We start from the raw sequence: 22,446 nt of genomic DNA on the forward strand, positions 1-22,446 counted from the left end.
GATTTTCATAAGGTCACATTTGTTTCAGAGATCCATAAAACTCAACCAAACCTCTAACACTTTTTTTTTTTTTGAGACAGAATCTCATTCTGTCGCCCAGGCTGGAGTACAGTGGTGCGATCTCGGCTCACTGCAACCTCCCCCTCCCGGGTTCAAGCAATTCTCCTGCCTCAGCCTCCTGAGTAGCTGGGATTACAGGTGTGCACCACCATGCCCAGCTAATATTTTTGTATTTTTAGTAGAGACTGGGTTTCATCATGTTGGTCAGGCTGGTCTCGAACTCCTAACCTTACAATGATCCACCCACCTTGGGCTCCCAAAGTGCTGAGATTACAGGTATGAGCCATCATGTCCGGCCAACAACACTTTTAAAATTACTTAAATAATATTAATTGTAAAACAAACTAGTGTAGAAAAAATTAGTAACAAAAAATAATTAACAGAATAAGCCCCAGAGTCAATAGCCATAAACATTCTGGGTTTTTATTCTGCTAATGAAGATAAATAAATTAGGCAATTAAACAAATTCAGTCCTGGCCTAGTGGCTCACACCTGTAATCCCATCACTTTGAGGGTACGAGGCAGGAGGATTGCTTGAGACTTGGAGTTCTAGACCAGCTTGGGCAACATAGCAAGACACTGTCTTTACAAAAAAAAAAAAATTTTGTTTGTTTTTTTGTTTTGTTTTGAGACAGAGTCTTGCTCTATCGCCCAGGCTGGAGTGCAGTGGCACGATCTTGGCTCATTGCAACCTCCACCTCCCGGGTTCAAGTGATTCTCCTGCCTCAGCCTCCTGAGTAGCTGGGACGACAGGCACATGCCACCACACCTGGCTAATTTTTCTATGTTTAGTAGAGATGGGGTTTCACCATGTTGGCCAGGATGGTCTCTATCTCCTGACCTCGTGATCCACCCACCTCGGCCTCCTAAAGTGCTGGGATTACAGGCATGAGCCACCATGTTTGGCCTACAAAAAAAATTTTTAGAAAATTAGCTGGGTGTGGCCAGGCACGGTGGCTCGTGCCTGGAGTCAGAACTCCAGCCTAGGCGACCTAGCGAAACTGTCTCAAAATAAAAAAAAGAAGGCGGCCAGGCGCAGTGGCTCACGCCTGTAATCCCAGCACTTTGGGAGGCCAAGGCGGGAGGATCACGAGGTCAGCAGATAGAGACCATCCTGGCTAACACAGTGAAACCCCGTCTCTACTAAAAATACAAAAAATTAGCTGGGCGTAGTGGTGGGCGCCTGTAGTCCCAGCTACTCGGGAGGCTGAGGCAGGAGAATGGTGTGAACCCCAGAGGCAGAGCTTGCAGTGAGCCAAGACTGTGCCACTGCCCTCCAGCCTGGGCGACAGGGCGAGACTCTGTCTCAAAAAAAAAAAAGAAAGAAGTCTGGGCACAGTGGCTCACACCTATAATCTCAGCACTTTGGGAGGCCGAGGCAGATGGATAACCTGAGGTCAAGAGTTTGAGACCAGCCTGGCCAACGTGGTGAAACCCCATCTCTACTAAAAATACAAAATTAGCCAGCCATGGTGGCAGGCACCTGTAATCCCAGCTACTTGGGAGGCTGAGGCAGGAGAATCACTTGAACCCGGAGGGCAGAGGTTGCAGTGAGCCAAGATCATGCCACTGTACTCCAGCCTGAGTGACACAGCAAGACCCTGTTTCTAAAATAAATAAATAAAAATAAACAAATCTAGAATGTAGAATTTTTGTTTGTTTGTTTTTTGTTTGTTTGCTTGTTTTGAGACGGAGTCTCGCTCTGTCGCCCAGGCTCGAGTGCAGTGGCGCTACTTCAGCTCACTGCAAGCTCCGCCTCCCAGGTTCACACCATTCTCCTGCCTCAGCCTCCCAAGTAGCTGGGACTACAGGTGCCCACCACCACGCCTGGCTAATTTTTTTGTATTTTTATTAGATACGGGGTTTCACCATGATAGCTAGGATGGTTTTAATCTCCTGATCTCGTGATCTGCTGCCCGCCTCGGCCTCCCAAAGGGCTGGGATTACAGGCGTGAGCCACCGCGCCCGGCCAGAATGTAGAATATTTGAAAAGCAACTAGTCTGGTCTGTGCAAAATGTTAAATATAATAGGGAGAGAAAAAGGTAGGGGGACAATTCTAGATTGAAAGAAACAAGTACAACAACCAAACGCAACGTATAAACGCTAACTTGATCTTGGTCGAAAAACCAAACAGCTATAAAGGAAGACTTTGGGAACAGCTGGGGAGGAATAAAAATGGACTGGATATTAGTTATTCTAGGAAATCTGTTGATTTTCCTGGTTGTGATAAAAGGGTATCCATAGGTATGGCAAAGAATGTCCTCATGAGGTGCATGTCTGCAGTTTACTTTCAAATGGTTTGACAAAAATGTATACATTTATGTAAAGCAAATATGGCAAAATGTTAAGTTTTTGAATCTAGCTGGAGAACATACATGTGTTTATTGTATTATTTCAACTATTGGGTGGGTTTTGAAATATTTCAAAATAAAAAGAATTAGGTTGATGATTTAGGACCACATTCACATACTCACATTTATTGCCTCGAACAGCATAAGCTAGCTTCAGTTCAGGGTAAAATTTGCCCATTTGTTCAATCACTTTTCCTGTTTGGAGGGCGAGCTCATACGTTGGGGAGAGACATAGACACTGGCAGGGAAAGAATGCAGAGTGCAAATTCAAGACAATAGCTCTTTTGCAAAGGGGAATTACCATTAGTACTTAGCCACTCCTCCAGCTGAAGCTGAAGGAAAGAATATGTACATTAAAATGTACACCATTTGATTCTTTAAGCTACAGAGTCATAAGCTAGAATTCTTAGGGGTCAGAACTCTGCCTGGGTAAAGACACTTGAAAACAGATACTGGCCACTGCAATACAAAAACCCACCCATGAGCAAGGATCTAAAGTTCCAATTGGCATTAGCTTTCTTTTCGTTTACTCAGAAAGCTCTCAGAACTTTCTAATGGATGGCAGTTGCTGATGAAACAGGTTTTCCTGCAAGTAAAGGAGCCAAGCCTGTAAGAAGCATCCCAGAACTGGCACACCATGGAAAAAGGAAACAGGATTTTTATTGCCATTGGAAGATATCCCATATTATTTGTGCTCAATTTAAGGAGTTTCAGTTTGTGTAAAAAGTAATGCATAGCTTGGCTTTTATTTTATTTTTTTGAGACAGAGTTTCGTTCTTTTTGCCCAGGCTGGAGTGCAATGGTGCGATCTCAGCTCACTGCAACCTCCGCCTCCTGGGTTCAAATGATTCTCTTGCCTCAGTTTCCCAAGTAGCTGGGATTACAGGCACATGCCACCAGGCCCAGCTAATTTTTTATTTTTAGTAGAGGCAGGGTTTCACCATGTTGGCCAGGCTGGTCTAGAACTCCTGACCTCAGGTGATCCGCCCACCTCGGCCTCCCAAAGTGCTGGGATTACAGGCATGAGCCACTGCACCCAGCCCATAGCTTGTCTTTTAATCCATCAAATGGAAATCCCCTTCTATCTATGCATTAGTAGAAAACCTAAATTCATAAATCCTTACCTGAGGGTATTTATTTGCAGGTTCTACTTGGCTAAGCATGGCCAGCACGAAGGCAGCTGTTTTACCAGTACCAGACTGAGATTGGGCAATTAAGTTCTGTGGGCTGCACAAGAAACAAACTGGTTAGGAGCTTAAATCTCAACCTTTTAGTTAACAAAGTTTAAAAAAATGAGTATTAAAAATTCATTTATAGGAGACCTTGGATTATGTAGCAGAGTTACATATGCTAGCTTCACAAGAACAGGGCACTATAGAAATAAGATTTTCTGGTGGCATTTGAAGCACTCCACATCTTCTTCTTCTTCTTTTTTTTTTTTTTTTGAGATTAGGTCTCACTCTGTTGACCAGGCTGGAGTGCAGTGGCACAATCTTGGCTCACTGCAGCCTCAACCTCCTGGGCTCAAGTGATCCTCTTGCCTCAGCCTCCCAAAGTGCTGGGATTATAGGTGTGAGTCACTGCAGTTGGCCTACTGATTCTTAAAATGTGAGTCAGCTCACATTACTTCTCTGCCCAAAGACCTTCCAATAATTCCTCGTTTCATTCAGAGTACAAGTTGAAACCCTCATAATGGCATACAGGTCCTGCATGATCTGCTCCCCATTACACCTCAGCTCTCATTTCCTACTACTCTCTCTCCCTTGCTTCGTTCCACCACAGGGCCCCAGTACTGCTCAGAGAACATGCCAGTCATGCTCTTGTCTTAGGGCTTCTGCCTTGGCTGTGCTCTGCTTGGGACAACTGTCCCCAGATAACATGCTAACTCCCTTCTCTCCTTCAAGTCTTTGCCCAGATATCTACTTCAGGAGATCCTACCTTAACCACTTGATTTAAAAGTGTAATCTACCTTGAAATGCCTAAAAAAAACAAGATGTAGGTTTTGGTAGCAGGGTAGGGGGTAAGAGTGGCAAGAACCAAGTCTTGCCTTGAAGGTGGCAAGAAGCAGCCTCTGAAGCAGCTCAAGAAGCAGGCAAGTCCAGGCACGGTGGCTCACGCCTGCAATCCCAGAACTTTGGGAGGCCGAGGTGGGTGGATCATTCGAGGTCAGGAATTTGAGACCAGCCTGGCCAACATGGTAAAACCCTGCCTCTACTAAAAATACAAAAATTAGCCAGGCATGGTGGTGGGCGCCTGTAGTCCCAGCTCCTTGGGAGGCTGAGGCAGGAGAATCGCTTGAACCCACGAGGCAGAGGTTGCAGTGAGCCGAGATCGCGCCACTGTACTCCAGCCTGGGTGATAGAACGAGACTCAGTGTCAAAAAAAAAAAAAAAGAAAAAAGAAAAAAAGCAGGCAAGGTCAGGTGCAGTGGCTCATGCCTGCAATCTCAGCACTTCGGGAGGTTGAGGTGGGTGATTTCTTGAGCCTAGGAGTTTGAGACCAGCCTGGGCAAAATACCGAAACCCTTTCTCTACAAAAGATACAAACATTAGCTGGACATGGTGGTACATACCTGAAGTCCCAGCTACCTGGGAGGCTGACATGTGAGGATCTCTTGAGCCCAGGAGGTGGAGGGTGGAGGTTGCAGGCTGCAGTGAGCTGAGACTGCGCCACTGTACTCCAGCCCTGGTGACAGAGCAAGACCCTGTCTCAAAAAACAAAAAACAAAAAACGGAGCAGCCGCAGCAGGCCAAAGATATGGACAAGGAAAATGAGGTCTTCCGGCAGGGGAAAAAAAAAAACAAACAAACAGAAGAAACATGAACTAAAAGTGAAACCGTGGGGAGGGCCCCCGGCCACAGGTGGAATTTTAAAATCTGGCAAAAGTAAGCTGTTCCTTATGGGGACTTTTTTTTTTTTTTTTTTTTGCAACGGAGTTTCACTCTTGTCGCCGAGCTGGAGTGCAAAGGCACTATCTGAGCTCACTGCAGCCTCTGCCTCCCGGGTTCAAGCAATTCTTCTGCCCCAGCCTCCAGAGTAGCTGGGATTACAGATGCCTGCCACCACGTCTGGCTAATTTTTGTATTTTTAGTAGAGATGGGGTTTCACCATGTTGGCCAGGCTGGTGAACTGCTGACCTCAGGTGATCCACTTGCCTTGGGCCTCCCAAAGTGTTGGGATTACAGTCGTGAGCCACCACGCCCAGCCTTTTTTTTTTTTTTTTTTTTTTTTTGAGACAAGGTCTCACTTTGTCGCCCAGACTGGAGTTCAGTGGCACGATCTCAGTTCACTGCAACCGCCACTGTGCGGATTCCAAGCAATTCCGGTGCCTCAGCCTCCTGAGTAGCTGGGACTGGTATGCACCACCATGCATGGCTATTTTTGTGTTTTTTTTGTAGAGATGGGTTTTGCCATGTTGGCCAGGCTGGTCTTGAACTCCTGACCTCAAGTGATCCGCCCACTTCAGCCTCCCAGAGTCCTGGGATTACAGTTGTAAGCCACTGCGCCCAGCCGCCACACCGGTAACTCTTGATTCTATTTCTGTTTAAACATCTAGATTCCCTGTCAAAACATCTGTTGCCCCTTGTAGTTAGAATAAAGTGTTGTATATTTAATTTCTTTTTTAATTTTGCCCTTTAATACAGATGAGGTCTTACTGTGCTGCCCAGGCTGGTCTCAAACTCCTGGGCTCAAGCCATCTGCCTGCCTTGGCCTCCCAAATTGCTGGGATAATAGGCATGAGCCACTATGCCTGGCCAAAATTTATTATTAATTTTTTTTTTTTTTTTTTTTGAGACGGAATCTCACTCTGTCGCCCAGGCTGGAGTCCAATGGCACGATCTTAGCTCACTGCAACCTTCGCCTCCCAGGTTCAAGCGATTCTTTTGCCTCAGCCTCCCGAGTAGCTGGGATTACAGGCACGTGCCACCATGCCCAGCTAATTTTTTGTATTTTTAGTAGAGATGGGGTTTCACCATGTTGGCCAGCCTGGTCTCGAACTCCTGACCTCAAATGATCTGCCTGCCTCAGCCTCCCAAAGTGCTGGGATTACAGGCGTGAGCCACCACGCCTGGCCAAAATTTATTTTTATTTGAAGTAAAAAATATATGTCATAAAATTTGCCCTTTTACCCACTTTTAAGTGTACTATTCAGTGGCATTAATGTTTGTAATTTATCACCTGTTATATTTTAATAAAAATGAATTAGCTATATTTCAAACTAGAACATAAGCTCCTTGTGGGCAGGAATTTTGGTCTGCGTTGTTGACTAATGTATCCAAGTGCCTAGCATAGTATCTGTTATATAACAGGCACTCAATAAATATTTGTTAATGATGAAAGGTAGTAGATAATTCTAGTAATAATGCTGGTCTCTTCTAATACTGTCAATCTAAAAATGAGCTTCTTGGCTAGGCCCAATGGCTCATGCCTGTAACCCTAGCACTTTGGGAAGGCAAGGTGGGAAGCGTGCTTGAGCGTAGGAGTTCAAGACAAGTCTGGGCAACAAAGTAAGACCCCATCTCCACCAAAAGAAAACCCCAAAACAAAACAAAAAAAAGCCTGAAGGCCGGGCGCAGTGGCTCACGCCTGTGATCCCAGCACTTTGGGAGGCTGAGGCAGGCGGATCACCTGAGGTTGGGAGTTCGAGACCAGCCTGATTAACATGGAGAAACCCCATCTCTACTAAAAATACAAAATTAGCCAGGCATGGTGGCACATGCCTGTAATCCCAGCTACTTGGGAGGTGGAGGCAGGAGAATCGCTTGAACCTGGAAGGCAGAGATTGCGGTGAGCCGAGATTGCGCCATTGCACTCCAGCCTGGGCAACAAGAGCAAAACTCCGTCTCAAAAAAAAAAAAAAAAAAAAAAAAAAAGCCTAGTGTGGTGCCTCATACCTGTAATCCCAACACTTTGGGGGGTTTGAGACCAGCCTGAGCAACATAGCACAACTCTGTCTCTGATAAAAATATAAAAATTAGGCCGGGCACGGTGGCTCACGCCTGTAATCTCAGCACTTTGGGAGGCCGAGGCGGCTGGATCACAAGGTCAGGAGTTCAAGACCAGCCTGGCCAACATGGTGAAACCCCATCTCTACTAAAAATACAAAAAAAAAAAAAAAATTAGCTGGGCATGGTGGAGCGTGCCTGTAATCCCAGCTACTCCGGAGGCTGAGGCAGGAGAATTACTTGAACCCGGACCTGGGAGGTGGTGGTTACAGTGAGCCAAGATCACGCCACTGCACTCCAGCCTGGGCTACAGAGCGAGACTCTGTCTCAAAAAAAAAAAAATTGTATAAAAATTAGCCAGGCATGGTGGCTTGCACCTGTGGCCCCAGCTACTTGGGTGGGAGGCCGAGGTGGGAGGATTGCTTGTGCCCAGGAGGCAGAGGTTGCAGTAAGCCAAGATGGTGCCAGTGCACCTAGCCTGGATAACAGAGTGAGACCCTGTCTCAAAAAAAAAAAAAATTGGGGGAGGCCAAGGTGGGAGGATTGCTTGAGGCCACGAGATTAAGACCAGTCTGGGCAACATAGCAAGACCCCATCTCTATTAAATAAAGAAACTTAGCCAGGCATGGCAGCACGTGCCTGTAGTCCTAGCTACCTGGGAGGCTGAGGCAGGAGGATTGCTTATGTCCAGGTGCTCAGGGTGCAGTGAGCTATGACTACACTGCTGTACTCCTGCCTAGGTGACAGAGTGAGACCTTATCTCCCAGAAAAAAAAAAAGTTAGCATCTACAAAAATATTAGATCCACAAATATAAATGATCAGTATGAAACCATGTAATAAATACTCCATTTATTTACCCTAAGCATGCTCAAAGTGCCAAGCTTAAAAAAAGACACTATCCATCTGGAGAAAATGTCACTGTTATGACACAGAACAAAAAACTTTGAGAAAATACAGACCTAAAATATCTATTTTTATTTTTATTTATGATTTTTTGAGACAGGGTCTCACTCTTGCTCAGGCTGGAGGGCAGTGGCACAATCTTTGCTCACTGTAGCCTCAATCTTCTGGGCTCAGGTTATCCTCCTACTTCAGCCTCCCTAGTAGCTAGGACTACAGGCACATGCCACCATACTTGGCTACTTTTTTATGTTTATAGTATAGACAGGGTCTCACCATGTTGCCCAGGCTGGTCTTGAACTCCTGGGCTCAAGCGATCTGCCTGCCTCGGCCTCTCAAAGTATTGGGATTACAGGCATGAGCCACCACACTTGCCCTAAAATATCTATTTTTAGACAAAAAAAAAAAAAAAAAAGGAGATTCAGAATTTAGCATTATATGCAGAATTGTATATAATCATATAAAATATAGGATCAATCTGTATTAAAATTCCATCATGCTCTAGAATCTTGTTACTCAGAATGTGATCTGAAACCAGCAGCATCAGCATCACCTGCAAGCTTATTAGAAATGTTGACACTCAGTCCCCACTTAGACCTACTAAATTCAGACCCTGCATTTTAATAAATGTCTATGAGATTTGTATGCCTATGAAAGTGGGAGATGCCCTGCACCAGGAAACCACCTTAGTAACTGTATTATTCATGTCTCCTAGAGCTGTTTGGCTTCTATTATATTTGACACAATAGCTTTTATATATCAATACAATGAAATCATGGTGCATATACGATATAAATGTATATTTACCAACATAGGAAGATGATCATATAATTAAAAAACACAGCATGTAAAACATTATTTATATGTCACCTTTTTTTGTTTGTTTGAGATGGAGTCTCGCTCTGTTGCCCAGGCTGGAGTGCAGTGGCGTGATCTCGGCTCACTGCAAGCTCTGCCTCCCAGGTTCATGCCATTCTCCTGCCTCAGCCTCCCATGTAGCTGGGACCACAGGCGCCCACCACCACGCCCAGCTAATTTTTTGTATTTTTAGTAGAGATGGGGTTTCACCGTGTTAGCCAGGATGGTCTCGATCTGCGGAGCTTGTGATCCACCTGCCTAGGCCTCCCAAAGTGCTGGGATTACAGGCATGAGCCACTGCTCCCGGCCATATGTCAACTTTTTTTTTTTTTTTTTTTTTGAGATGGAGTTTTGCTCTTGTTGCCCAGGCTGGAGTGCAATGGCATGATCTCAGCTCACTGTAACCCCTGCCTCCCAGGTTCAACCGATTCTCCTGCCTCAGCCTCCCAAGTAGCTGGGTTTACAGGCGCCTGCCACCACACCAGCTAATTTTTTTTTTGTATTTTTAGTAGAGACAGGGTTTTGCCATGTTGGTCAGCCTGGTCTCAAACTCCTGACGTCAGGTGATCCACCTGCCTCGGCCTCCCAAAGTGCTGGGATTATAGGCATGAGCCACCACCCCGGTCATATATGTCAACTTTTTTAAAAGTTATATGTTTACATAGAGAAAAGTCTAGAAGTCTCCACTCCAAAATGTTAATAATGTGGGGAGAGGGAGATTACAGATGATTTTTTTTCTTTTTTTTTCTTTTTTTTTTCATTTTTGAGATGGAGTCTCACTCTGTTGCCCAGGCTGGAGTGCACTGGTGTGATCTCAGCTCCCTGTAGCCTCCACCTCCGGGGTTCAAGTGATTCTCGTGCCTCAGCTTCCCGAGTAGCTGGAACTACAGGAGCACACCAAGACACCTGGCTAACTTTTGTATTTTTTTAGTAGAGTCGGGTTTCATCATGTTGGCCAGGCTGGTCTCGAACACTTGACCTCAAGAGATCCTCCTGCCTTGGCCTCCCAAAGTGTTGGGATTACAGGCATGAGCCACTGCACCTGGCCCCCTTGACTTTTTTTTTTTTTTTTTGAGACAAAGTCTCGCTCTGTCACCCAGGCTGGAGTGCAGTGACATGATCTCGGCTCACTGCAACCTCTGCCTCCCGGGTTCAAGCAAATCTTGTGCCTCAGCCTCTTCTTTTTCTCTTTCGAGACAGGGTCTTACTTTGTTGCCCAGAATGGAGTACAATGGTATGATCATGGTTCACTGCAACCTCAAACTCCTGGGCTCAAGTGATCCTCCTGCCTCAGCCTCCTGAGTAGCTGGGACTACAGCTGCATGCCACCATGCCTGGCCACGTTTATAACGTTTTTTTTTTGTTGAGACAGGGTCTTGCTACATTGCCCAGGCTGGTCTTGAACTCCTGGCCTGAAATGATCCTCCTGCCTTGCCTCTCAGGTTGCTGGGATTATAGGCATAAGCCACCTTGCTGGCCTGTGAAAATAATAATAGTTTTCAAAAATAGAAAATCTAAAAGGAAATGGAGTTGTAATAGGACACATACGGCTCAGCAAGCATCAGTGGCAATGCGTTCTCTTGTATCTTGGATGGACGATTGAAACCCATGGCATAGACTCCTTGGAGAAGCTGTGGTTTCCTAGAAAAACAGTTAAAGATGAAAGTCACAGTCTCTTTGGTTGAGGAAAGCAGCAAAATATCTGGAGGATTTTTCTCTTTTACTGTTTACACATAGTTTTTTGTTTGTTTGTTTTTGAGCAGAGTCTCGATCTATTGCCCAGGCTGCAGTGCAAAGGTGCCGTCTCGGCTCACTGCAACATCCACCTTCCGGGTTCAAGCAATTCTCATGCCTCAGCCTCCCGAATAGCTGGGATTACAGGTACATGGCACCATGCCCCGCTAATTTTTTTTTTTTTTTTTTTTTTTTGAGACAGAGTCTCGCTCTGTCACCCAGGCTGGAGTGCAGTGGCGCGATCTCGGCTCACTGCAACCTCCGTCTCCCAGGTTCACGCCATTCTCCTACCTCAACCTCCTGAGTACCTGGGACTACAGGCGCCCGCCAACAGGCCCTGCTAATTTTTTTTGTATTTTTAGTAGAGATGGGGTTTCACCATGTTAGCCAGGATGATCTCAATCTCTGGACCTCGTGATCTGCCTGCCTCAGCCTCCCAAAGTCCTGGGATTACAGGCGTGAGCCACCGCGCCTGGACTAATTTTTGTATTTTCAGTAGAGACAGGGTTTCACCATGTTGGCCACGCTGGTCTTGAACTCCTGACCTCAAGTGGTCTGCCTGCCTTAGCCTCTCAAAGTGCTGGGATTACAGGCATGAGCCACTATGCCTGGCCTACACATAGTTTGTAATCAACAATAATTGAGCTGTGGTGAACTGAATACATGTTAGTACAGCTAAAGCTTTTATCCATCATCTGGAAATTTTACTAAATATCCCAAAGCATCTACGGTATTTATGTATATTTTTTAGATGGAGTCTGGTCTCGCTATGTTGCCCAGGCTGGTCTGCAACTCCTGGCCTCAAGTGATCCTCTCACCTTGGCCTCCAAAAGTGCTGGGATTACAGGTGTGCACCACGGCACCCAGCTAAATTCTTTTATAAAACTTGGTTAGCAGCTGGGTGCGGTGGCTCATGCCTGTAATCTCAGCGCTTTGGGAGGCCGAGGCAAGTGGATCATGAGTTCAGGAGATCAAGATCAGCCTGGCCAACATAGTGAAACCCCATCTCTACTAAAAATACAAAAAGTAGCCAGGCGTGGTGGTGTGCACCTGTAATCTCAGCTACTTGGGAGGCCGAGGCAGGAGAATCACTTGAACCCGGGAGGTGGAGGTTGCAGTGAGCCGAGATCGCGCTACTGCACTCCAGCCTGGGCAACAGAGTGAGACTGTGTCTCAAAAACAAAAAAAAAAACTTGGTTAGCTAAAACTGCTCTGTTGTGGTCAAAAGATATCTATAACAGACCTAGGATCTCTATTTCAGTGCAAAGGGGAAGAGTCAGAAGGTGAATAAATACTCACAGCCGAAGCTCTTCAAAAGACTTCACCGAGTACAGAGGGGAGTTTGGATCCCGCTGCAGGACTTCCACTTGGTTTGTGTTATCAACAAGGTTGCTTCTGATCAGCTTGTTGAGTAAGGACTGGGCAGCTCTGTCCTCTGTCAGGAAAAAGAAAGCAAAGAATTTTAAAAAGTCCTTGAAACCTACCAGGCGTTTACTCTAATTCAACTGCCATTTGTATTTTAAATAATAATGTACTGAACATTCAAATTCAAGGTACGTCATAGTTTTGACTTATAAATTAAAATAGTTTTATTAAAGAAAAAAGTTATGATACATCATCCATTTAGGCCTCATATTCTTTTCCAGACTCTATTCTAACAGCCCTCTTTTCCTGCAGTTATCTATTCCTCCTATCCAGACCCACATATTTACTCCCCAATTTGTACTATATATAAACCTAAAGTAATTAATGTAGCAATCACAACAATAAAAAAAAAACAGGAATTAACAAAGTCTGTACCTTAATATTGGACAAGTTGGTCTCGTCATCCATGTCAAATGTGTCAAAATAACATTAAGCTTAATTTTACTGGACAATAGAGATGCAACTGAAAATTTTTTATAATGCCCTATTCAACTGTTCAGTTGTTAAATGTAAAATTTCTCTAAACGTAAACCATTAGAACTCCTTCACCTACTGACTATTTATATTGAACTTTTTTTTTTTTTTTTTTTTTTTGAGACAGAGTCTCGCTCTTTCGCCCAGGCTAGAGTGCAGTGGCTCGATCTCGGCTCACGGCAAGCTCTGCTTCCCGGGTTCATGCCATTCTTCTGCCTCAGCATCCCAAGTAGCTGGGATTACAGGCATCCGCCACCATGCCTGGCTAATTTTTTTTTTTTTTTTTGTATTTTTAGTGGAGACGGGGTTTCACCGTGTTAGCCAGGATGGTCTCGATCTCCTGACCTCGTGATCTGCCCACCTCGGCCTCCCAAAGTGCTGGGATTACAGGCGTGAGCCACCGTGCCCGGCCCCTATATTGAACTTTTATGCTAGCACTGTATCGCCTATTAAAGTCAAGCCAAACTGGGTATAAAAATGAAGCCTCATAACAATCCACTTTCTTAGAATGTAGAAGCTTGTTATTATATAAAGCTCCACGGCTGTGTTACCTTTCTCTTCTTCATCTGTCTTCTCTGCATTGGCATTGGTCTTGACAACAGCACCTTTATAGACACAAAGCGGCCATCATTCAAAATCGCATCCCATACCCAACAGTTCGGACAATTCAAATTCTATGACACTAGAAGTTTTTGTAAAGGCCTGGGGAGCAAAAAATAAATGAGGAAACCGAGCCGCTGATAAAAACATTTTATTGTCCCTAAATAAACAAAGGTGTAAAACACTGTTGCTCACATATATATATATAGATAGATATTTATTATTTATTTATTTTTGAGATGGAGTCTCGCTCTGTCGCCCAGGCTGGAGTGCAGTGGTGCGATCTCAACTCACTACAAGCTCTGCCTCCCAGGTTCACGCCATTCTCTTGCCTCAGCCTCCCAAGTAGCTGGGATTACAGGCACCCGCCACCACGCCCAGCTAATTTTTTTTGTATTTTTAGTAGAGACAGGGTTTCACCATGTTAGCCAGGCTGGTCTTGATCTCTTGACCTCGTGATCCGCCTGCCTTGGCCTCCCAAAGTGCTGGGATTACAGGCGTGAGCTACCGTGCCCGGCCTCTGTTGCTCATATTCTTTCCTATTCTAGGTCTCCTCTCCGTACCTCAAAACCTGTTATTTCCCTCATTGAATCAATACTTCTTAAATATTATAGAAAGATTAGAGCAATTAGTGATCAGAAACCACCTTGATGCTCAACAGAGGAATATCTATGCAAATCGTATTTTATCAATAGGTGAACACAATAATGCCATTAAAATTCATGTATATAACAAATGAGCAGTAAGACCAACAAAAAAAATTCATGCAAATAAATTTTTTTTTTCTTTTTTTGAGATGCAGTCTCACTCTTACCCAGCCTGGAGTGCAGTGGTGCGATCTCGGCTCACTGCAACCTCTGCCTCCCAGGTTCAAGAGATTCCACTGTTTCAGTATCCTGAGTAGCTGGGATTACAGGGGTGCACCACCACACCTGGCAAATGTTTGTATTTTTAGTAGAGATGGGGTTTCACCATGTTAGTCAGGCTGGTTTCAAACTCCTGACCTCAGGTTATCCGCCAGCCTTGGCTTCCCAAAGTGCTGGGATTACAGGTGTGAGCCACCACACCCGGCCTATAAATTGATTAATATAAATTTATAGTCGAATGATACTGTGGTTATATAAAATCATACAAAAAAGATTGTAAGTGAATTTTGAGAAAGGCAAATGTTACATTTCCTTCCTGTAATATTAAGTACATCAACAATAATTTAATGGAAATCTTAACTTTGGATAAATATGATTTCAGAATAATTAGGATAGGTAAACTGTCAGATTGCTCATACTTTGTCTATCTCATCCCAAATTGAGAACATTAAGAAAAAAATTAGTCTTTGTCAATGTAGTCCGATGGTTAATAATTAGTCCCACTTAAGTAGCCTCATTCTTTGTTCCCCCCACACCCTTGCTATCAGTGTGCAATCCTCATTCTTGTATTAAAAACACTTTGAAACCAGGTGTAATATCTCACTCCTGTAATCCCAGCACTTTGGGAGGCTGAGGCGGGAGGACTGCTTGAGCCTAGGAGTTAGAAACCAACCTGGGCAACGCAGGGAGTCCTCATCTCTATAAAAAAACAAAAATACCTGGGCACAGTGGCTCACACCTATAATCCCAGCACTTTGGGAGGCCGAGGCCGGTGGATCATGAGGTCAGGAGATTGAGACCATCCTGGCTAACACAGTGAAACCCCATCTCTACTAAAAATACAAAACATTAGCCAGGCGTGGTGGCAGGTGCCTGTAGTCCCAGCTACCTGGGAGGCTGAGGCAGGAGAATGGTGTGAAGCCGGGAGGCGGAGCTTGCAGTGAGCCGAGATCGAGCCACTGCACTCCAGCCTGGGCAACAGAGCGAGACTCTGTCTCAAAAAAATAAAAAATAAGAAATAAAAATTAGTTGGGCGTAGTGGGTTGTGCCTGTAGTCCCAGCTACTCAGGAGGCTGAGGTGGAGGATCACTTGAGTCTGGGAGGTTGAAGCTCCAGTGAACCATGACTGAACCACTGCACTCCAGCCTGGGCAACAGAGCAAGACCCTGTCTCTTAAAAAGTAAACAGAAACAAAAAAATAAATAAAAACACTTTGGTCATACAATCCAGTTTGTTGATTTACAAATCAAATGGTACCAGTATCTGCCAATGCCCTGCCTGGTACAAATACAATTTTTTTTCCAGACAGTTGTTATGCCAGAACAAAAATACTGAAGGAAATCACATTTGTTTTCAAACTAGCTATTAGTTACTTACCATTGGTATCTGGTTTGATTTTCTCTTCCTTAAGATGCAAGTTGCTCAACTAAATGGAGAATATGGGGGAGGGGGAAAGTGTCAGGAAAAGCACTTAAAAAGATTTGGAATCAACAGAGCCTCCCTAATGAAGCTGGGGATAAAACAGCCATTCTCAAGGTATATTCATTAGGACCAATTCATTGGGTTGTTCCGTTTACTAAATGTCTGATGAGAATAAACAAAATTTCCCGTAAATACATCCATGGAAAAAAATGCTCCAAATCTGTACCTTCTACTTAAAATTCTGTGAGAGAATTGTAATTTGTGAGTTTGCTTAATGCCCTGATTATAAACTTTCTCTCTTTGTAGAATATCATTAGAGTTGTCATTCTCTCATATTTCTTTTGTGTGTGGGGGGGGGAATCGCTCCATTCCAAATCGTATTTCAAACAAGAGGAAATTTAAAGAGATTTTGAAAAATGCAGTCATACTTTGGAGAACACTGGGAAGGGAGGATGGTGATGAAAAGCATCTGTAAAGCCAGGTGCGGTGGCTCGCGCCTGTAATCCCAACACTTTGGGAGGCTCAGGCAGGCAGATCACGAGGTCAAGAGATCGAGACCATCCTGGCCAACATGGTGAAACCCTGTCTCTACCAAAAATACAAAAATTAGCTGGGCGTGGCGGTGCATGCCTGTAGTCCCAGCTACTTGGGAGGCTGAGGCAGGAGAATCGCTTGAACCCAGGAGGCGGAGGTTGCAGTGAGCCAAGATCACGCCACTACACCCCAGACTGGCAACAGAGTGAAACTCCGTCTCACAAAAAAAAAAAAAAGAAAAGAAAAGAAAAGAAAAGCATCTGTGGGTAGGAATCAGTCATACTGCAGGATACGTTAGAGCTGTAAGACCACAGTATGCTGATGTGCAGCCTCACATTCAAGTCACCTTTTGCTGGTGTCTGATACTGTAGTTGGGAACAGCCTGAAGCATTGTGGCACACTGTGTAATTAAAATACCCACTGGGCTGAAGTGGAAATAGAAAGGAAAGAGACATTTCAAAGAATAATTACTAAGACTTTGATCAAATACTGTATATTAGGGATATCCTAGCAGGTCTTATCTCCTCTGTTAGAATGCAAATACCTTCCTGACAGGGCCTATTTCGTTTTCTACTGCTCCTTGAGGAGCAGGGCTACCCCACAGGAAATGTGCCCAGAGTAGCATATTTCTATTTTTGGTCTTCGGATGCAGTACAGAGCAAAGTAAGTGCTCTAGTCGTAAATTTTTTGTTTGTTTGTTTTTTGAGACAGAGTCTTGCTCTGTCACCTGGACTGGAGTGTAGGGGCGCGATCTCAGCTCACTGCAAGCTCTGCCTTCCGGGTTCACACCATTCTACTGCCTCAGCCTCCCGAGCAGCTGGGACTACAGGCACCCGCCACCACGCCCGGCTGATTTTTTGTATTTTTTTTTTTTAAGAGATGGGGTTTCACGGTGTTAGTCAGGATGGTCTTCATCTCCTGACCTCGTGATCCGCCTGCCTCAGCCTCCCAAAGTGCTGGGATTACAGATATGAGCTGCCGCGCCCGGCCTTTCTAGTCGTACATTTTTATTAAAAACAAAACAAAACAAAAAAGCCTTTTTTTTTTTTTTTTGAGACAGAGTCTCGCTCTGTTGCCCAGGCTGGAGTGCAGTGGCCTGATCTCAGCTCACTGTAAGCTCCGCCTCCCGGGTTCATGCCATTCTCCTGCCTCAGCCTCCGGAGTAGCTGGGACTACAGGCATCCGCTACCACCCCCAGCTAATTTTTTTGTATTTTTAGTAGAGGCAGGGTTTCATCATGTTAGCCAGGATGTTCTCAATCTCCTGACCTCGTGATCTCCCTGCCTCGGCCTCCCAAAGTGCTGGGATTACAGGCATGAGCCACCGCACCTGGCCAAAAAAGACTTTTTTAAAGGTCAGAAAGCATCTGTAAGTCTTGGACCCCAGCACAGGGATTAGATAGATGGAAAGTCTGGCGTAAGTAAGTAACCTTTCAAGCTAAAGCCAACCCTAATCATAAAATATCAAGCAGGGCCTAAGACATCATCTAGTAAAAAGAAAATGAAAATCACAACCTAATGGTTCTTTCTTTTTTTTCTGCAGACGAGGTCTCACTCTGTTGGCCAGGCTGGAGTGGTGCAGTGGCATGATCATGGCTCATTGAAGCCTCAACCTCCTAAGGCTCAGGCAATCCTCCTGCCTTAGCCTCCCAAGTAGCTGAGACTACAGGCACTCACCACCATGTCCAGCTAATTTTTTTTTTTTGAGGCAGAGTCTTGCTCTGTTGCCAGGATGGAGTGCAGTGGTGTTATCTCAGATCACTGCAACCTCCGCCTCCTGGGTTCAAACGATTCTCCTGCTTCAGCCTCCCAAGTAGCTGAGACTACAGGCATGCACCACCATGCCCAGCTAATTTTTGTATTTTTAGTAGAGACAGGGTTTCACCACATTGGCCAGGATGGTCTCAATCTCTTGACCTCATGATCCGCCCACCTTGGCCTCCTAAAGTGCTGGGATTACAGGCATGAGCCACTGCGCCCAGCCTGCCCAGCTAATCTTTTATTGTAGAGTTGGGATCTTACTGTGTTGCTCAGGCTGGTCTTGAGCTCCTGGGCTCAAGCGATCCTCCTGCCTCAGCCTCCCAAAGTGCTGGAATTATAAGTGTGAACTACGCATTAGGCCGCATTTCTGTTGTCCCTCTAAGTCCAAGAACAGGCGAAAGGGGAAGGAGGGTAGAGAGGAGAGAACAAAAAAATGTTTTAATTGGTGGTTTGTTGAGAATGGAGGAGCCCCATTTCTATTTCTCTTTTTTTTTTTTTTTTTTTTTGAGACGGAGTCTCGCCCTGTCGCCCAGGCTAGAATGCAGTGGTGCGATCTTGGCCCACTGCAACCTCCGCCTCCTGGGTTCAAGCAATTCTCCTACCCCAGCCTCCCAAGTAGCTGGGATTACAGGCGTGTGCAATTACGCCCAGCTAATTTTTGAATTTTTAGTAGAGACGGGGTTTCACTATGTTGGTCAGGCTGGTCTCGAACTCTCAACCTCGTGATCCACCCGCCTCGGCCTACCAAAGTGCTGGGATTACAGGCGTGAGCCACTGCACCCAGCCAGGAGCCCCATTTCTTTTTGTTTGTTTGTTTGTTTTGTTTTTTGAGATGGAGTCTCGCTCTGTCGCCCAGGCTGAAGTGCAGTGGCGTGATCTTGGCTCACTGCAAGCTCTGCCTCCCAGGTTCACGCCATTCTCCTGCCTCAGCCTCCGGAGTAGCTGGGACTACAGGCGCCCACCACCATGCCCGACTATCTTTTTATATTTTTAGTAGAGTCGGGGTTTCACCGTGTTAGCCAGGATGGTCTCGATCTCCTGACCTCGTGATCTGCCCGCCTCGGCCTCCCGAAGTGCTGGGATTACAGGCATAAGCCACCGCGCCCAGCCTCCCATTTCTATTCATGGAAATGGACAAGAAGTTTCTGGTCCCTTTCTGCTTTGGTGTTGGGAAAGAGGAAAAAGAAAGGGAACACATTAAAGAGATTAGAAAAAAGCAAATTAACAAAAAGGAAACCATTCAACTGGAGAAAGCCGACTGAAAAACAAACAACAAAAAAGAAATCATTATAAAGCAGTAAAAATCCTTCACTAATTCTGAAGGATAAAGAATACACTAACGGGGGAGGGCAGTGGGGGACAGCATTAGGAAAAAGAGCTAATACATGTGGGGCTTAATACTTAGGTGATGGGTTGATAGGTGCAGCAAACCACCATGGTACATGTTTACCTATGTAACAAACATGCACATCCTGCACATGCACCCTAGAACTTTAAAAAAAAAAAAACAGCTGGGCACAGTGGCTCACGCCTGTAATCCCAGCACTTTGGGAGGCTGAAGTGGGAGGCTCCCTTGAGGCCAGGAGTTTGAGACAAGCCTGGGCAACACAGTGAGACTCCACCTCTATAAAGATTAAAAATAAAAATATTGACAGGGCATGGTGGCTTGTGACTTGAATCCCAGCACTTTTGGAGGCCAAGGAGGGAGGATCCTTGGAACTCATGGAGTTCGAGACAAGCCTGGGTAACATAGTGAGACCCCATCTCCTAAAAAATAAATAAATAGGCTGGGCATGGTGGCTCATTCCTGTAATCCCAGAGCTTTGGGAGGCTGAGGCAGGCTGATCACCTGAGGTCAGGAGTTCGAGACCAGCCTGACCAACATGGTAAAACCCCGTCTCTACTAAAAAAAAATAAAAAAATTAGCCAGGTGTGGTGGCGCATGCCTGTAATCCCAGCTACTCAGGAGGCTGAGGCAGGAGAATCACTTGAACCTGGGAGTTGGAGGTTGCAGTGAGCCAAGATCACACCATTGCACTCCAGCCTGGGCAACAGAGTGAGACTCTGTCTTAAAAATAAATAAATAAATAGACCGGGTGTGGTGGCTCACGCCTGTAATCCCAGCACTTTGGGAGGCCGAGGCAGGTGGATCACCTGAGGTCAGGAGTTCGAGACCAGACTGGCCAACATGGTGAAACCCTGTCTCTACTAAAAATATAAAAACTAGCTGGGCATGGTGGTGGGTGCCTGTAATCCCAGCTACTCAGGAGGCTGAGGCAGGAGAATTACTTGAACCCAGGAGACAGAGGTTGCAGTGTGCCGACATGGTGCCACTGCACTCCAGCCTTGGCAGCAGAGTGAGACTCCGTCTCAAAAAAAATAAATAAATAAAAATAAATACATAAATAAATAATAAATTTAAATAAATTTTAAAATAAAATAAATAAATATATTAGCTGGGCATGGTGGTATGTGCCCATAGTCCCAGCTACCAGGGAGGCTGAGGTGGGAGGATTGCTTGAGCCCAGGAGTTCCAGGTTACAGCGTGCTATGATCTTGCCACTGCATTCCAGCCTGGGTGACAGAATGAGACCCCATCTCTATTAAAAAAAATACACACATATATACACACACACACATATATACATACACACACACACACACACATATATACATATGGCCAGATGTGATGGCTTACGCCTGTAATCCTAGTACTTTGGGAGGCCGAGATGGATGGATTGCCTGAGCTCAGGAGTTCGAGACCACTGTGGGCAACATGATGAAACCCCATCTCTACTGAAATATGAAAAATTGGCTGGGCATGGAGGCACGTGCTTGTAATCCCACCTACTTAGGAAGCTGAGGCATGAGAATCGCTTGAACCCGGGAGGCAGAGGTTGCAGTGAGCCGAGATGGTGCCACTGCACTCCAGCCTGGGAGACAGTGCGAGACTCTTGTCTCCAAAAAATAAAAAATAAAAAAACATATTATTTCATAGACAATATTAATCTTAAAGATTAATGATGCAGCTGCTTTGGAAAACATCCTGGCACTTTCTCAAAAGTTAAACACAGAATTACTATATAATCCAGCAGTCCCACTTCTAGATATATACCCGAGTATTGAAACTATATGTCCACACAAAAACTTGTACATTAATCAAAAGCAGTATTATTCATAGTAGCTAAAAAGTAGAAATAATCCAAATGTCCAGAAATTGATAAGTGGATAAATAAAATGTGGTATATCCACACAATGGAATATTATTTGGCAACAATAAGGAATAAAGTACTGATACATGCTACAACTAATGAACCTTAGTTCATTATACTAAATAAAAGGAGCCAGTCACAAAGGATCACATACCGTATGTTCCCATTTATATGAAATGTTTAAAAGAGGCAAATCTAAAGAGACAGAAAGTAGATTAGTGATTGCCTAGAGCTGGGGAGTTTGTAGGGAAACGGGGAGTAACTGCTAATGTGTACAGAGTTTCCTTTTGGGGTGATGAAAATGTTCTAAAATTGACTGTGATATAAGCTACACACTTCTGAATACATCAACCATCAGTGAACTGTACACTTTAATCTCACCATAATGTCATAATAATAGGGTCTCAAGATTCTGTTTCATAAAATGCAGGAATTTGTTGTTGTAAGGTTAATAAAATGGCTAGTTTGGGCCTGCTAAAAACAGCGAGAGTTAATAATTTCATACCTGAGTTTTTATTATCACTGGATTCATTATTATGAGTTTCTGTTCTATCCAAAAGATAACTCTATGATGCAAACTCAAGCCAAAAAGAAAATGTCAAAGCTACCTACTCCTAACAAACCCTCTTAGGCACATTAATAGGTTAAAACAATGACAATTTAATCTGACCTGAATGGCCGGGTGCGGTGGCTCATGCCTATAATCCCAGCACTTTGGAAGGCCGAGGCAGGTGATAGCTTGAGCTCAGGAACTTGAGACTGCCCTGAGCAACATGGTGAAACCCTATGTCTACAAAACATACAAAAATTTGCCAGGTGTGGCGGTGCACACCTGTAGTCCCAGCTACTTGCAAGGCTGAGGTGGGAGGACTGCATGAGCCTGGGAGGTCAAGGGTGCAGTGAGCCATGTACACACCACTGCATTCCAGCCTGGGTGACAAAGTAAGACTCTATTTCAAAAAAAACAACAACAACAAACAACAACAACAACAAAACTGACCTAACAAGAAGTTAGTTAAAATAGTCAAAACTCTCAGAACTAAAAAATAAAAAAAACAGGCCGGGTGCTGTGGGTCATGCCTGTAATCCCAGCACTTTGGGAGGCTGAGGCGGGCGGATCACGAGGTCAGAAGATCGAGACCATCCTGGCTAACACGGTGAAACCTCATCTCTACCAAAAAAATACAGAAAAATTAGCTGGGCATGGTGGTGGGCGCCTGTAGTCCCAGCTACTCGGGAAGCTGAGGCAGGAGAATGGCGTGAACCCAGGAGGTGGAGCTTGCAGTGAGCCGAGCTTGCGCC

At 44.9% G+C, this 22,446-nt stretch overlaps 1 protein-coding gene across 9 annotated transcripts in view; it reads right to left on the reverse strand.

The window, feature by feature from the left end:
- The window catches only part of LOC100984626 (ATP-dependent RNA helicase DDX19B), a 39,428-nt gene that overhangs the window by 5,600 nt on the left and 11,382 nt on the right, over nucleotides 1-22,446 (reverse strand). For 4 of the 9 annotated variants that reach the window (XM_055099088.2, XM_003811056.6, XM_008963412.5 and 1 more), the window contains exons 2-7: nucleotides 15,594-15,642; nucleotides 13,302-13,355; nucleotides 12,151-12,286; nucleotides 10,666-10,758; nucleotides 3,537-3,639; nucleotides 2,536-2,650 (exon numbers count right to left, since the gene is read on the reverse strand). In XM_055099088.2, coding sequence (XP_054955063.1) covers nucleotides 2,536-2,650; nucleotides 3,537-3,639; nucleotides 10,666-10,758; nucleotides 12,151-12,286; nucleotides 13,302-13,355; nucleotides 15,594-15,642 — 550 coding nt within the window. Of the gene's footprint in view, nucleotides 1-2,535; nucleotides 2,651-3,536; nucleotides 3,640-8,535; nucleotides 8,555-10,665; nucleotides 10,759-12,150; nucleotides 12,287-13,301; nucleotides 13,356-15,593; nucleotides 15,643-22,446 lie in introns of those variants that run through there. The other 5 variants (XM_055099090.2, XM_003811058.6, XM_008963413.3 and 2 more) reach the window with 4 other exon arrangements.

Source organism: Pan paniscus, chromosome 18 (assembly GCF_029289425.2).
Source record: "Pan paniscus chromosome 18, NHGRI_mPanPan1-v2.0_pri, whole genome shotgun sequence".
In the NCBI taxonomy this organism is placed as follows: domain Eukaryota; kingdom Metazoa; phylum Chordata; class Mammalia; order Primates; family Hominidae; genus Pan; species Pan paniscus.